Genomic DNA, 14,041 nt, shown 5'->3' with positions numbered 1-14,041 from the left:
AGTGGATGATATGATCGAGCCCTTGAAAGACAAAACAGGTACTGTCCCTGCCCCAGCTTCATTGGACATTCAGCGGAGCATGTTGGATGGGGGGACCGCCATAAGAAGAGGAGTGACCTCCCTAAATGATTGGTCATTGTGGTTAACCAGTAATACAGTCCCAGTGGGAGAGCTCCGGTGGCGGTGGCTGCTCTGACCGAGTGGAACCCGCCGCACCAGCCCAGCAATTTTGCTTAGTGCTTCCAGCCGAGCCCATAAATCATTTTATTTCCCACAAGCACCGGCTCCTGTTCTATATACAGACCATCATTTAATTAAAGAGAACAAAGTGACAGGGCTCGTTAAAGTCATTCCGCCTCCACATGTGCAGCTACAGTATGCTTGTTGTTGTGGCTGACAAATGCTGCAGCGGGCAGCGGGCAGGTTTGTCAAACGAACCCCCAGCCGGCACAGGCCTATGGCAGGTATTGCACTTGTTCATTTTGCTGGGTGGGGGGTTTCAGAAAAAGACAAAGTTTGAGGGCCATTGTGGAAGTCACAATATGTTTCTCCCCTCATACTGCATATGCCCTGATGAAGACCCTGAGTGGGTCGAAACATGTTGGCTTTCATTATTCTGTTATGAAATAAAGTACACATCTTTTATGTCTGTTCCCCTCCTTTTTAACTTTTTGAGTGCTCGGATCTCTCCTCTCTTTTTCAAGTTTTATCCTACTGATCCTAGAAGCACCCACCACACGTTTTTAACTTTACTGCTACCTCCTGAGCACCTAGTTTCTCTTGTTCATTGCTTCGCATGTTTCTCCCCTTGATACAGTCTTACAGACAGCACTCATCACCGAATGAATGCTGTCTGTCGGTTCCATGTGTACACTCTCAGAGTTACAGACCAGCAAGGGTCCATTTGGACCCCTTGTTGAGAACCAATGCTATAACTGGTGGTTGGCAGGTGATTGTGTATATCGTCGCTGACGCTGTCGGGTGGAAACCTTGTATGTCCAAAACCTTCCTTTTTTTGTTGTTTACTCTAAAAACGATTTAAACTAGTGAAAACAGCCGATCTACAAGCACACAACGCCTCGCGGGTGCGAGGCGTTGTGTGCTTGTCGATCTGCTGTTTTCACTAGTTTTGTGTGACAGTCTTGTATGGTGAAGCAGAGCTTTACTTTACGAAAAAAACAAAAACAAATCGGAAACTTGGAGATACAGGATTTCTGCCCGACAAAGTCTGCTTTGTTTCAGTATAGTGCCATTGAACTACAGTAGCATGCTATTTGCACAGGACAGTATACAACAAATACATGTCCATAGATGCGACTAGTGTATAAACGGACTGGACTTGTGGAATCAATCCAGAATATATGTTTGATTGCAAACATGTAAGGTGTGATTATATACTGCACTGTATGTACAGGACGCATGATGGCTATGTTGGTGACATTTTGATGTTGTCGTCCAGGGTCGGACAGGTCCTCCAGGACTCCCGGGGAAGCCGGGATCTGCGGGATGGAACGGACCAAATGGACCCAAAGTGAGTAAGTCCACTTTCATGATGTAGACATATTATAGCCTGGTTTATACTTATAGTTGCATGCTGCTGGTGTCGCCAACCCTGTCAGCAACACCAGTTGTCAGTGTGCAACACGATGCACAACCAAGGATAACTCACACATAACTGATCTGGTCTACTGTGAACGATAAGACACATAAACCTATACCTAAAATTTGACATTTTGAAGGATTTGAGCTTCAAAGGTGAAAGAATTCTATGTTTGATGTGTTTCTATGGTCCAGGGCGAGAAAGGGGACCCTGGCCTGATGGGATTGCCTGGACCAAGAGGACCAATCGGGCCCAAGGTAGGTGCAGAATATGGAAGCATGACATTAGACTGATGTCTCTTGGCTCCGACCATGAACGCTCTGGTTCCAAACATGAGCCCTCCCTCACTCACTCTTCTGCTTGGTTCTGACTCTAGGGCTTACCCGGATACAAGGGAGAAAAGGTGCGTATTATGCATTATTACTTTCTTTAAGTATTATTCTATGCTTTAACTATTAACCCATTTAGAACGGGTACACATTATTGTGTATCATTATTTTATGCTTTAACTATTAAAAAATAGCAGATATACAAGCTCACAGCGCGGCACCGAGTGCCGCGCTGCGAGCTTGTAGATCTGCTATTTTTGAAAAATCTTGAAAATTTGAATTTTGACCCGATTCTATAAGTATCTTTTGAATCCTTCTAAGGTTTCTATGTCAGCAATCTGGCTCGCCATCGTCAACTGGAGCTCAGTTAGTCTGTTCTTGAGAGACTACTATGTCAGTGGTTCTCAAACCTTTTCATGTGAAGGACCCCCAAACTGATATTTATTTGGCCACGGACCCACATCTCAAAATATCTAGTTCCAGGGACCACCCAGAAGCAAACTTTTAGTTACAAACGTTCACTTTGAAAATACATATATTCAAAGATTTGCACACATTTTCACGACTTTCAAAAATAACAGATCTACAAGCTCGGCACCAGCGCGGCACTTATTTTTCACTGGTTAAAGCATTCAATAATTCTAGGCCTAAATAAATAGTAAATATACGTAGATCTGTAGGTATGTAGATATGATTGACATTGTATGTAACCCGCTATGTTTTGTCCCCCAACAGGGCTCCCGTGGTGACCGTGGTGTGATTGGAACGAAAGGGGACAAGGTGGGCATAGTTCTTTCTGCCTGACTTACACACTGTCGTACAGCGGTGTCATGTGCCGGAAATAGACGATCTACAAGCTCATAACTAGGGATGGAGCTTGTTAACTTTTATTGACAATGAGCACCTTATCGTCGATCCTGCTTATTGAGCCGGGCGTTTATCGAGCCTACTTTGAGCGTTTCTAATATTTTGCGGAAAGATGTGAGATGGCAAATACTGAACATAAATGCTATCTTTTTTATTGGCCAGTTGTTGTGACTGTGAGTTGGTGGCCGTCCACCATCTATGAAGATGACAACTGACAAAAGTAACAAATATTATCATTCAATATTGTCATTAAATATCATCGAAACAATCATTCATTAGTGTGCAATAAGTGTTAAATGGCTTTATATTATGGATAGTACTCTAATAATTTCTTGATCAACTCTTGTCTTGATTGTTTAAACATGACATCATTGGACGCTATGCTCGATATCAAGCTTGATAAGCCCAAAGCTCAGGCTACCCTTGTTTTTCGAGCTCCATCCCTACTCATAACGTGTTGCGTTATGAGCTTGTAGATCGGCTATTTTCGACATGCAACACCATAGTACAACAGGAGTATGAATTGGCTATTCCACATAGAGTTCACATTGCTGATGAGATAAGACGTGATTGTTTGACGAAAAAGAACACAATTTCAATATAATATTTACTACGTTAAATAGGCAATTCAAATACTTCTGGTTAGAGTTTCACATTTTTAATATTGTCTTCAAGATAAATCTGACGGTACAGCACGTTCTAGTCTTGCGGGTTAATAACATTATTTACTATTTCCTAATCCCAGGGCACAATGGGATTCCCAGGAATGCTTGGACAGAAAGTGAGTTGAATGATCAAGCAATCACACACACACACACACGCACGCACGCACCCACGCTCGCTCACTCACTCACTCACTCACTCACTCACTCACTCACTCACTCACTCACTCACTCACTCACTCACTCACTCACTCACTCACTCACACCACACTATTACTATCCTTGTGGGGACATCAAAAGTAATTTTTTAAATAATATTCACCACCACCACAGAGCACACCTGCCACACCAGACCTCTAAATTCCTATCCATAACCCTAAACTTAACCCCTAAACCTAAGCCCAAAATAACATAAATCCTAAACCTAACCTACCCCAACCTGAATTGTTTAATAACCCTATCTTGAAACCATACAAATGACCCTTTCCCTCAGGCGGTCTGGCGCTACTATATTTTTGGAATCTGGGTCCGCACAAGGATAGTAACACACACACACACACACACACACACACCCCACACAGACACACACGCTTTGGTTTGTTTAGAAATGTGCACAGTGTGTATTTATTTATTGTTATTAGGCCTGGGACTTTAACTGATTAATTTTGATTAATTAATTACAGAAAGATTATGCGATTAAAAATGTTACGCATTTTAATCGTGCTCAGTTTGTGCACCGCAGAACCTTTCTCACTGTACGAGTTACAGGCGTACGGATCATAGCGGTGCACCAACCAACTGACAACAAACCCCAGTGCACACAATGGGAGAAGAAGCCGATCAGACCGCTTTGCTTGGCCCAGTGGATGGGAAATTTAGATAATTTTTTTGATATACCAAAACGTGTTTTAATTGAAAAAACGTCAAATTAATTAATTACAAAGCCTCTAATTAATGAGATAATCTTTTTAATTGAGTCCAAGCTCTATAACAAAAAGCATACCCAAAGCAACATCATACCCCTCACTTGTGTGACCCAGCCGGGGGTTGATCAAGTCCCGACTTACGTCCTAGTAGCTATCCACGATCAGTCCCATTATGGAAAGACAGGACCGTTCACTCCACCGCTCCGGAACTACTCTGCAGAGACTGTGAGAGGAAATCTGGCGCATGGAAGGACTAGGCTCTGTGGATTGACTCCTGTCCTGGCCCCTCCTACAGTACGTCTCACCAGGTCCAGGACCTGTGCGTTGCACCAGACTCCAGCCCCAGACGTCCCACAATTTTGTAACCTATTTTCACCCAGTGCCAATTGCCTATGTAATTCTGGGCTCTGCTCTCCCTCTGCCGCGCCTGGGGAGACAACGGACTGACCTCATGCTTGGTGTGAGTGGTGGATTCTTGAGCCTCCACCTGGCCTAAGCTCTAATTGTTATGTATTGTTTAGGGTGAAATGGGTCCAAAAGGAGAAGCTGGACTCTCAGGAAACAGAGGACCCACCGGGCGACCGGGGAAGAGAGGCAAACAGGTAAGGACCACATCTTCATAAACTGACCAATCCCTGGCTGTCGAGAAACGTGTGTTGTTACAACAGCAAGAAATATTTAGAGCTACTGTAAAAGTATGGTTTTACACTGAAAGATAATTCAAAACAAAATAAAATATATTATAAAAATATTACGTGTGATATTGTGTTATCATGAATATATTTAGTTTTACAGTATTCCTATGATTTGATAATTTGACGTTTTGATGCCGTTATTGTGTGTGTGTGTGTGTGTGTGTGTGTGTGTGTGTGTGTGTGTGTGTGTGTGTGTGTGTGTGTGTGTGTGTGTGTGTGTGTGTTATTCAGGGAGGGAAGGGGGACACAGGACGCGTAGGACCTCTAGGTCCATCAGGCCCTCAAGGACCCCCTGGACACCCAGGTCCTCCAGGCTTGCCAGCCACAGGTAAAGAGTCTAATACTGGTATGTCTTCCTGTTCAATCTTTAGCTATCGTTACAGTACTTTGTATTCAGTTTGTAAACAAAGCTGGACAGATCACAATGATGCGGTGGTGAAGCTGCACTATACAGACTGGCTGCTTGTGGTCATTGTCTCCACCAGGCCAAAAGGCAAGGCTGAGACTATGTTTTGCCCCCTGTCTGTCCATACGTGTGTCCGTCCGTCCGTCCGTCCGTCCATGTGTCTGTTACCAGCATGGTCGTAACTACTGTGAGACAGACAACGCAATGCAGATTCATTTGGGGCCCAGTGGCCCACCCGTGCTGTCGATACAATATCTTTTTTACCGAGACGCAAAGGCAGTTGAGAAAATATTGACGGAGCCCGGTGGCTGCTGCTTCTATTTCCAGTTGTACGATTTCAAAATAAAACATGTGTTGAATGATCGCATTACAAACTAATTTGTAATGCGATGCGAGCAAGCACCGGTCTCCGCCAGTTCAGGTGTCCTGGTCCAGAAAGATCCATGTTGATCACATGACTGTAGAGATACTGTCTACTGATTTGCATGATTTGTGGACAAAATCTATAGGATTAGTGTACAGAAATGTGTTCTGCAAATATCAGCCTCATGGGTGGTGCTAGAACAGGGGGCAGTGGTTCTGAATTGGCATCCAGGGAGTGTGTGTGTGTGGAGTTTTGCCGCGACCGGGCCAACGGTGCCGGAGATTAGCTGGTAACAGACAGACGGACGGACAGACAGACAGGGAGAGTACGAAAACATACTATCTCGGCCTGGCGGAGACAGTAAAGGTGAAAACCTTGCGTCGGGGCAGACAGGGACCCCCCCTGTCTGTCATAAGGGCCAGACAGGGGGGGTCATAAGCCACTGGTTACCAGCTAATTTCCGGCACCATTGACCCGGTCGCTGCCAAACTGTACACACACACTCCCTCCATGAGGCTGATTTGTGCAAAACACATTTCTTTACAGTACTCCTAAAGTGTGTTAAACAACACCCCGTTGTGTTGGTTAAATATACCCCTCCTGTCTTTGTAGTCAATGCAATGTCCAGTTGAGAGCCACTGCTCGAGGGCTTTACACTTGAGGCTATTGCTCTGCAGTGCAACATCCTGATTGAGGGTTGTGAGGATGCAAGGTCAGGCTGCGAGTTTCCACTTGAGAGCGTCTGTCAGTTGCTCTGCACGTTTTCTGTTCTTGTAGTGTTTGCATGGGGGAAACGCTGATTGTGTGTGCAGTGCACACTGCTAGCATGAAGAGTATAGTGGACCGCCCGTATCAGCGGAAGGAAGAGCATGTTAGACACAGTGCACAAGGTCAGGGGCGTCACAAGGGGGGGGGAAAGTGGGTCTGAGTTACTAGGGCCCATGGTGGAGAGACCTTAATTGTTTTATACTTTAGCTATTGAAAAATAGCAGATATACAAGCTCATAGCTTGGCACCGTGTGCACATCTTTGAATATGTGTATTTTTTAAGAGAACATTTGTAACTCTTCTTGCTTCTGGGGTGTCCGTGGAACTAAATATTTTGAGATGGGGGTCTGTGAAAAAGTTTTTCAAAAAACCTTAGAAGGATTTGAAATATTCAAAGACTTCAAAGGCACTCTGCTATTTTTCAATAGTTAAAGCCCAAAATAATGAGTAATAATGCGTTCCCTGTCTAAATGGGTTAAACCCCCTCCCCCTATGAAGAACATTCACGGGGGCCCCGCAATGAATCCTTGTACCCAGGGCCCAGAATTTGGTGCAATTACCCCCCTGGACAAGCTACAGCATTGTGGCGCCAGTACTTGCATTTAGCACTGGTAGAAACCTGACCTCAGCAAGGACAAACAGATGATACACTAGAGAGCATTCTCAAGTCATGACATCATGACCCTTAAAGTGACTTGCAGAAGGCCTGACGCTGCTCGCAGATTAACATTATGTCACCACATGAAGTGGTGACATGGCAGCTGCCATCTTGTTCAGGTTTCTGAACAGATGAAAACTAAGTGGTCCGACCTCTTGATAGATGGATGCAGGACATGAGTGTTTATTTACACTTGGTGGTATTTATATCCGTTCTTGTGACCACTGCCATTACAAATATTCTGTTGTCAGTGCAAGTGAAGCCTTGCATTATCCTTTTGTCTTTTGTTTATATATACCAGGGTGTAACAATATAGTAACTGAATCGAAAAATCAATTTAAATTTGCAATGATCTACTCCTGTATATCGATATGCAAAAGCATATATCATACCGTTTTGGCTTTGTGTCGTATCGATATCGTTTTACAATGCAGAAAATCTGTATTGAATCGTTTTGCAGTGCAAATAATTGACTGTATGGAAACTAAGTATTTGTGCCTTGGATTTAGCAATTTTAAGAAGGCAAATTAAAAAGAGTTAATTACTTTTCCATTCCATACAGCTACTCTTGGTCTATCGATGAATGTGTGTAATCTCTGTGTTCATGTCAAGGTGCGGATTTGTCCATATGTGTTGAAACATGTATTTGCTAGAGAATCACAGTATTTACTTATTTATATCCAATAGATTTTTCCCTTAAAAACATGCACTATTGACATAAATCATTGAATCGAATCATATCGTATTGCCATGAATGAACCAATATCGTCCATGTATCGTATCGGCAACCATGTATCGTGATGCGTATCACATTGTTGTTAAAATGTATTGTTACACCCTTAATATATACAGTAACTGCAACCAGAGCTGTTTTAGGTCATTTGGTGCACGTTTAAGTCAAATATCTTTTATCTCTCGTCTTTCGAGTCACAGTAGATTTTTTGCTATTTCATTACAACTCGATTGCAAACCTCCAGCTCTGCTCGTCCCTATAGTGTGTGCCAGCGGCTACGTCATTGTAGTCCTTAGCGGCCATTTCTTGGGTCAAAACACAGGTGTTTCAATTGTTTGATTGCATATAACTAATGCTATAGTCTAATCAGAACACCTGTGTAAGGCTGTGTTTCCCAAGAAATGGCCGCTCTTAGAACTACATTTGGCACACCCTATAACTGAATATCTACGCCAGTTTGGCAGTGCCCTGCCAGTTAGCAAGGTTCATACTATGCTATTTTAGATTCATTTTTATTTCACAGCTAGAGGAAAAAAGGGCTCAACAAGCAGTGATTCCCCGCTCCCTGTTATAACCATGTGGACCCTGTGGCCCCCCCTTGGCGGCGCCGGCTCCCCTGGGGTCCGCAGCATCCCCCATTTGAAATCCACTGTCTCAGATGACCTCTTCTAGGGCTGTCACAATTATTACATAATTGTCTAATCGTGATTATTTGACATTATCGCAGTTATTTTGTCATAATCGTCATAACCGTGAATGTTGAAAAATGTCTGAAATAGTGGAAATAGCCGATCTACAAGCTCACAACGCGTCGCATCGCGACGCATTGTGAGCTTGTAGATCGGCTATTTCCACTATCAAAGTTATTTTTGGAGCTGTGTGCAGCTCCCTATACGTGGCTGTGTGGGTCTGTCTGTGTGTCTGTCTGTGTGTCTGTCTGTCTGTGTGTGTGTATGTAGCCTGAACTTCCTAAACTTCGGCACGCCACTAGTCCCACAGTTTTGCCACCACACACTCGCGCCATATGTCAAATCGACCGGCTTACTCGGGAATCGTGGGCTATTACTTTTCTAAGAGAAAGGTTCTATAGTTTAATTGATATTAATTTATTAGTGAATTAATTTTCCCCATTGACTTATAATGGGAATCGCAAAAACTCACATTCAATTATTTGTCTCTCGCAAACCATAGGGGCTAGAGTTTCAAGACTTGGAGAGGAGGTTCATAATGATTTCAAGGATTAAATAAAAAATAATTGTGTCATTTGGCCGCATGGTGGCGCCATAACACCCCACTTTACGTTTTGGCCTGTAACTCTTGAACCGTAGGTCGGAAAATTAAAAATATTTTTTCCCTGGATTCCTTGGGTCATGACGCATCTCCCCATATAGGCCACGCCCATTTGCGCCATGATAGATTTTCCGCCATCTTGAATTTTCTCCAAAACACACTTTTTGCTCCTTTTCCTACATATTTTCTTCAAATGTCACAAAAATCGGTACACATGATCCACACACACACACACACACACACACACACACACACACACACACACACACACACACACACACACACACAGCTCCACTTCACACGGGTGTGATTTTTTTAAGTAAGTTGTCAAATATGTCAGTAATTTCTTTGTATATTTAGATTATGTGTCATATCTGCCATGTGCAACTTCAAAGCCTAAAAGCCAAACAGAAATGTAATCATCAACGCCAAAAACACAATTAAATCGTTAATCGCCAATTATTTGTGTGACAATTAATCGTCATGTAAAATGTCATATCGTGACAGCCCTAACCTCTTCTTGTGTCCAATCAGAGTGTGTGATACTGTGTGTTCTCCGCTCCAGGGCTGTACGTGGTTGGACCAAAGGGGGAGCGGGGTCTGCCTGGACCCGCTGGAAGGTGCAACTGTAACTCTCTGGCCACCTCTCCCTTTGACGAGCAGGGCTCACGGTCAGCCTATCCCAAAGTGCCAGCGGTGAGTGGTGTGGGACATCTTGTCACAATGTCATGGTTGTAGTTCTCTCATTCTCTGTCCCGGTGCACAGTGTTGTTTTTGACAGCAGATTTAGTTTTAGTCATAGTCTTTTGAATAAAATGTCATTTAGTTTTGGTCATAATTTAGTCACCTGAAAAGTTTTAGATTTAGTCAAATTTTAGTCGACTAAATATCATAAGATTTTAGGCGACTAACTCTACGGTTGATTTAGTCAACTGAAATGTATTTTGGCAGGCCTTGATGGTATCGTAATGACTTTTGATTTTACACTTGGTTGTGTGCTGAAAATTATGTGTGCTGAAAATAGCAGATTGTGAGCAACACACCTGAGAGCAACCAAACATAAAATGACTCTCTTCTCCTAACGTTTTAGTCTTTGTTGACGAAATTGTCAATATATTTAGTCTTAGTTTTAGTCGTCACAGCTTAGTTTTTATTTCATTTTTATTTAGTTTTCGTCAGTGAAAAAAACGCAGTAAAAAAAAAAAAAAAAAACATTTTTCGTCATTGTTTTAGTCGACAAAATCAACACTGCCGGTGCATTCATTCAGAGTCTCATGGAATTATTTAGCTCAGCGGTGTGACACATAACACATTATTTAACCACTCATACCCTGTATAGCACTGGTTCCCAAACACTGGGTCGGGTTCCATTTGTGGGTAGCGGACCAATTAATCCCAATTCTTTTACATTATAAAAGAATATATATATAAATTCATCGGTTTCAAATGTACCATAGTCCTACATCGGCCATGTTGGCCGTTGGCCGGTGACCCCCAGGGGCCTATGCTAGAGCCACTGCTTTTTCCCCTCTACACCAATGGTTCTCAACCTGTGGTCCGCGAGGGTTTTGCAGAAGAAATGGGCTCCCAAATAATTGGCAAAAAACTAAGATTTGAATGATAATATAACATTAATACAAATCATGTCAATTCTGCGAAAACAGGTGAACATTCAGCAATAATATCTGTTCTACACGACACGTTTTAAGCTTGTACAATTATAGATCGTCTATTTTCGGCGAAGAGGTTTGGTGTAGACGGGGAAAAAAGAGCACACTAAGTATGGAGTGAAAGGTCAAGTTTATTAAGTATTGACGGTCCAAGTGGTATCTGAAAACACAAATTGACATGAATCCAAAATACACTCAGACGATTGTGCTGTCAAACGACGAAACTGTATGGAATGAATCTATGAAAAGGTTGTGGGGGTCCCTGCTTCATCTCTCTCAACTAAGGGGTCCTTGGCCTGAAAACGTTGAAGACCCCTGGTGTAGAGAGAGAAAACAAGGGAGCCAAAGATACAGCCCTGCACCAAGTTTAAGGTTTTAAGTGGTTAAAAGCCACTGTGCTAAATATTGAATTTGTGGCTTAACAAATGTCATTCTGTCTCAGATATTTGTGGTGAGCAATGAAGAGGAACTGGAACGTGTCCAGACAGACAATGCATTTGCATTCCGTAAAGACCAAAGATCCCTTTATTTCAAAGACATCGACGGCTGGATGCCAATCCAGGTGTGTGCCCTGAAACATTTTGTATTTATTTTCAAATGTTATGTAAATGACATCTTTACATTTTATTTTTTATTTGATTTCCAAGAATGGCTGTTATGATTATGATGTTTTCTTAACCCATTTAGACCTGTTGTACTTGTAACCTATACGTTGTTATACCTTTCAATCCAGGAGTCACCTCATTAGTTGTTGCTATACATACAGATCAATCTCATAAAATTTGAATATTTTGTAAAAGTAAATATTCTTGAAACATTCATATATTCCTTGAACCTTTCATATATTCTAGATACATTGCACACAGTGAATTATTCCAAACCTTTTTTTGTTAAAATGTTTAATTTCTACGGCATACAGCTCATGAATATCAAAAGTCCATATTTCAAAATATTACAATATTACACAAGACCACTCAAAACAAGGATTTATAATAGAGAAATGAAGTTAGAGTAGCTTGAAGTCCAGTGGGAAGTTTCTGCAGTCAGTTATGATTTGGGGTGCTATGGCATCTGCAATGCTTTTTTACACAATATTAAATTTTCTTTAGATTGATCTGTATAGCAACATAATAGATGTTTTTATACGAATTTGAAGGTTTTCAGAAAACATGCTAAGTGTGAGGGTTCTTCTTTTAAGCTTGCTAAGTGTGTGAGTGTTCTTGTTTTAAGCTTGCTAAGTGTGTGAGTGTTCTTGTTTTAAGCTTGCTAAGTGTGTGAGGGTTTTTGTGGTTGCAGTTAACACCGTTCCAGTCGATGGAGAAGGCGCCAGACGACGAGGGATACTGCGGTGACGGGATCGTACAGATCCCCAACGGAGAGGAGTGTGACGACAGCAACAGAGTGGTCACCGACGGTTGTGTCAGTAAGTGTCCTCATCCCAGCTTCATGGCTGGCCATGTTACCATAACGCACAGTTCACACAGAACAGTGATGTAAGTTATATAAGTGGCTCAGTGGTAGAGAAACCGTCATTAGAACACGGAGGGTTCCCGTAGGGTTCCCAGTTTCGATTCCGGGCTCCCACAGAGTTCCTTGAGCAAGACTCTGAACCCCTAGTTGCTCCCGGTGAGCAGGTTGGTGCCTTGCAAGGTTTCCTCCGCCATCGGTGTGTGAATATGTGAATGGGTGAATGTAATGCACAATCTATGTAAAGTGCCTTGGCTAAAGGCGCTATACAAATGCACCATTTACCATTTTATATGTTTTATTCCTGATTCTGGTCAGACTGAAGACTTGACCCTGATGTCCTTAGAAAATGTCCCCCCTCTGTTATTTTACAAATTGAACCCTGGGTCAAGGTCCTTTTTGAGTCCTTTTCCATGCCAAGGACCACCAAATAGCCTGGCTCCCCTATTGTGAAATAAAAATGAACAGCAGATCGACAATCTAACAACAACGCCACGTCTCACAATACAATGCATTGTGACTATTTTTCACAAGTGACCCCATCAAATGATGAAGTATGTACTTACTGTATGTGTAAATTAGCGTTTTACAGGTTAAATGACAGCTTTGTCCAACACAGTGTGGGTTTTCATTCCAGCCAGACATCTAAACTGATCCTTGTATCCCCATCCTGTCCTCATTAAATAAGCCGAAAAGCTTACTAGGATCTCCTTTTAGTTGACCTTGTACTAGTGATTTGTACTGTCATGAAACGGTACTTTTTCCTATGCAAACTTCTAATAAATGCTTCAATCAATCCATTCCAACAGAGTGTAAACATGCTTACTGTGGAGACGGCTACCGCTACGAAGGTGCTGAGGAGTGTGATGGAAAAGACTTTGGCTACCAGACCTGCAACTCATATCTTCCAGGGTAAAATACAAGCACCACTGATCTATCATTCCTGCTTGATGTTCCAAATTGTGGATTGCATAAAAAATTTGCAGATATACAAGCTCACAGCGCGGCACCGAGTGAGTGCCACACTGCAAGCTTGTACATACTGTAGATCTGCTATTTTTGGAAAATTGTGAACATTTGTGCAAGTCTTCGATTTTTTTTCACCCGATTCTATAAATGCCTTCTAAATACGTCTAAGGTTTTTGAAAAACGCATGTTTCTAACGTCAGTTTCATGTCAAGGACCCCTAGAATTATACGTATTTGGCCACCGACCCCCATCTCGAAATATTCAGGGACCCCCCCAGAAGCAAATATTTTAGTTACAAATGTTTGCTTTAAAAAATATATATTCAAAGATTTGCAAAAATGTTCACGATTTTTCAGTAGCTAAATTATAAAATAAGTCACACAACGCCTCGCATCACGAGGCGTTGTGTGCTTGTAGTTTTTCACTAGTTTTGTGCGACAGTCTTGTATGATGAAGCAGGGCTTTGCTTTACCAAAAGACGTACACCCCAGGGTGCCTCGTCACCCACTTTGAAAACCCCTGATCTAAATGACCTAATACGGGTTTCATTTCCCCGTTATTCTGCAGGTCATACGGCCGTCTCAGGTGCACGCCGTACTGCGTCATCGACTCTACAAACTGCAAGTACTTCACATGA

General features: G+C 42.4%; 1 protein-coding gene across 1 annotated transcript in view; it reads left to right on the top strand.

The window, feature by feature from the left end:
- Nucleotides 1–14,041, top strand: part of colq (collagen-like tail subunit (single strand of homotrimer) of asymmetric acetylcholinesterase) — a gene marked incomplete at both ends in the record, with an annotated part of 25,829 nt that extends 11,788 nt beyond the window's left edge. The window contains 12 exons of the mRNA XM_080743526.1: nt 1,460–1,531; nt 1,795–1,857; nt 1,977–2,003; nt 2,665–2,709; nt 3,542–3,577; nt 4,906–4,986; nt 5,311–5,407; nt 9,864–9,994; nt 11,411–11,530; nt 12,265–12,391; nt 13,245–13,347; nt 13,972–14,041. Of these exons, the coding sequence (XP_080599652.1) occupies nt 1,460–1,531; nt 1,795–1,857; nt 1,977–2,003; nt 2,665–2,709; nt 3,542–3,577; nt 4,906–4,986; nt 5,311–5,407; nt 9,864–9,994; nt 11,411–11,530; nt 12,265–12,391; nt 13,245–13,347; nt 13,972–14,041 (972 nt within the window). The remainder of the gene's footprint in view (nt 1–1,459; nt 1,532–1,794; nt 1,858–1,976; nt 2,004–2,664; nt 2,710–3,541; nt 3,578–4,905; nt 4,987–5,310; nt 5,408–9,863; nt 9,995–11,410; nt 11,531–12,264; nt 12,392–13,244; nt 13,348–13,971) is intronic.

Source organism: Nannobrachium achirus, assembly GCF_963921795.1.
Source record: "Nannobrachium achirus genome assembly, chromosome: 2".
Classification (NCBI taxonomy): Eukaryota; Metazoa; Chordata; class Actinopteri; order Myctophiformes; family Myctophidae; genus Nannobrachium; species Nannobrachium achirus.
The sequence above is the reverse complement of the archived record's forward strand: the minus strand, read 5'-3'. Positions and strand labels throughout refer to the sequence as shown.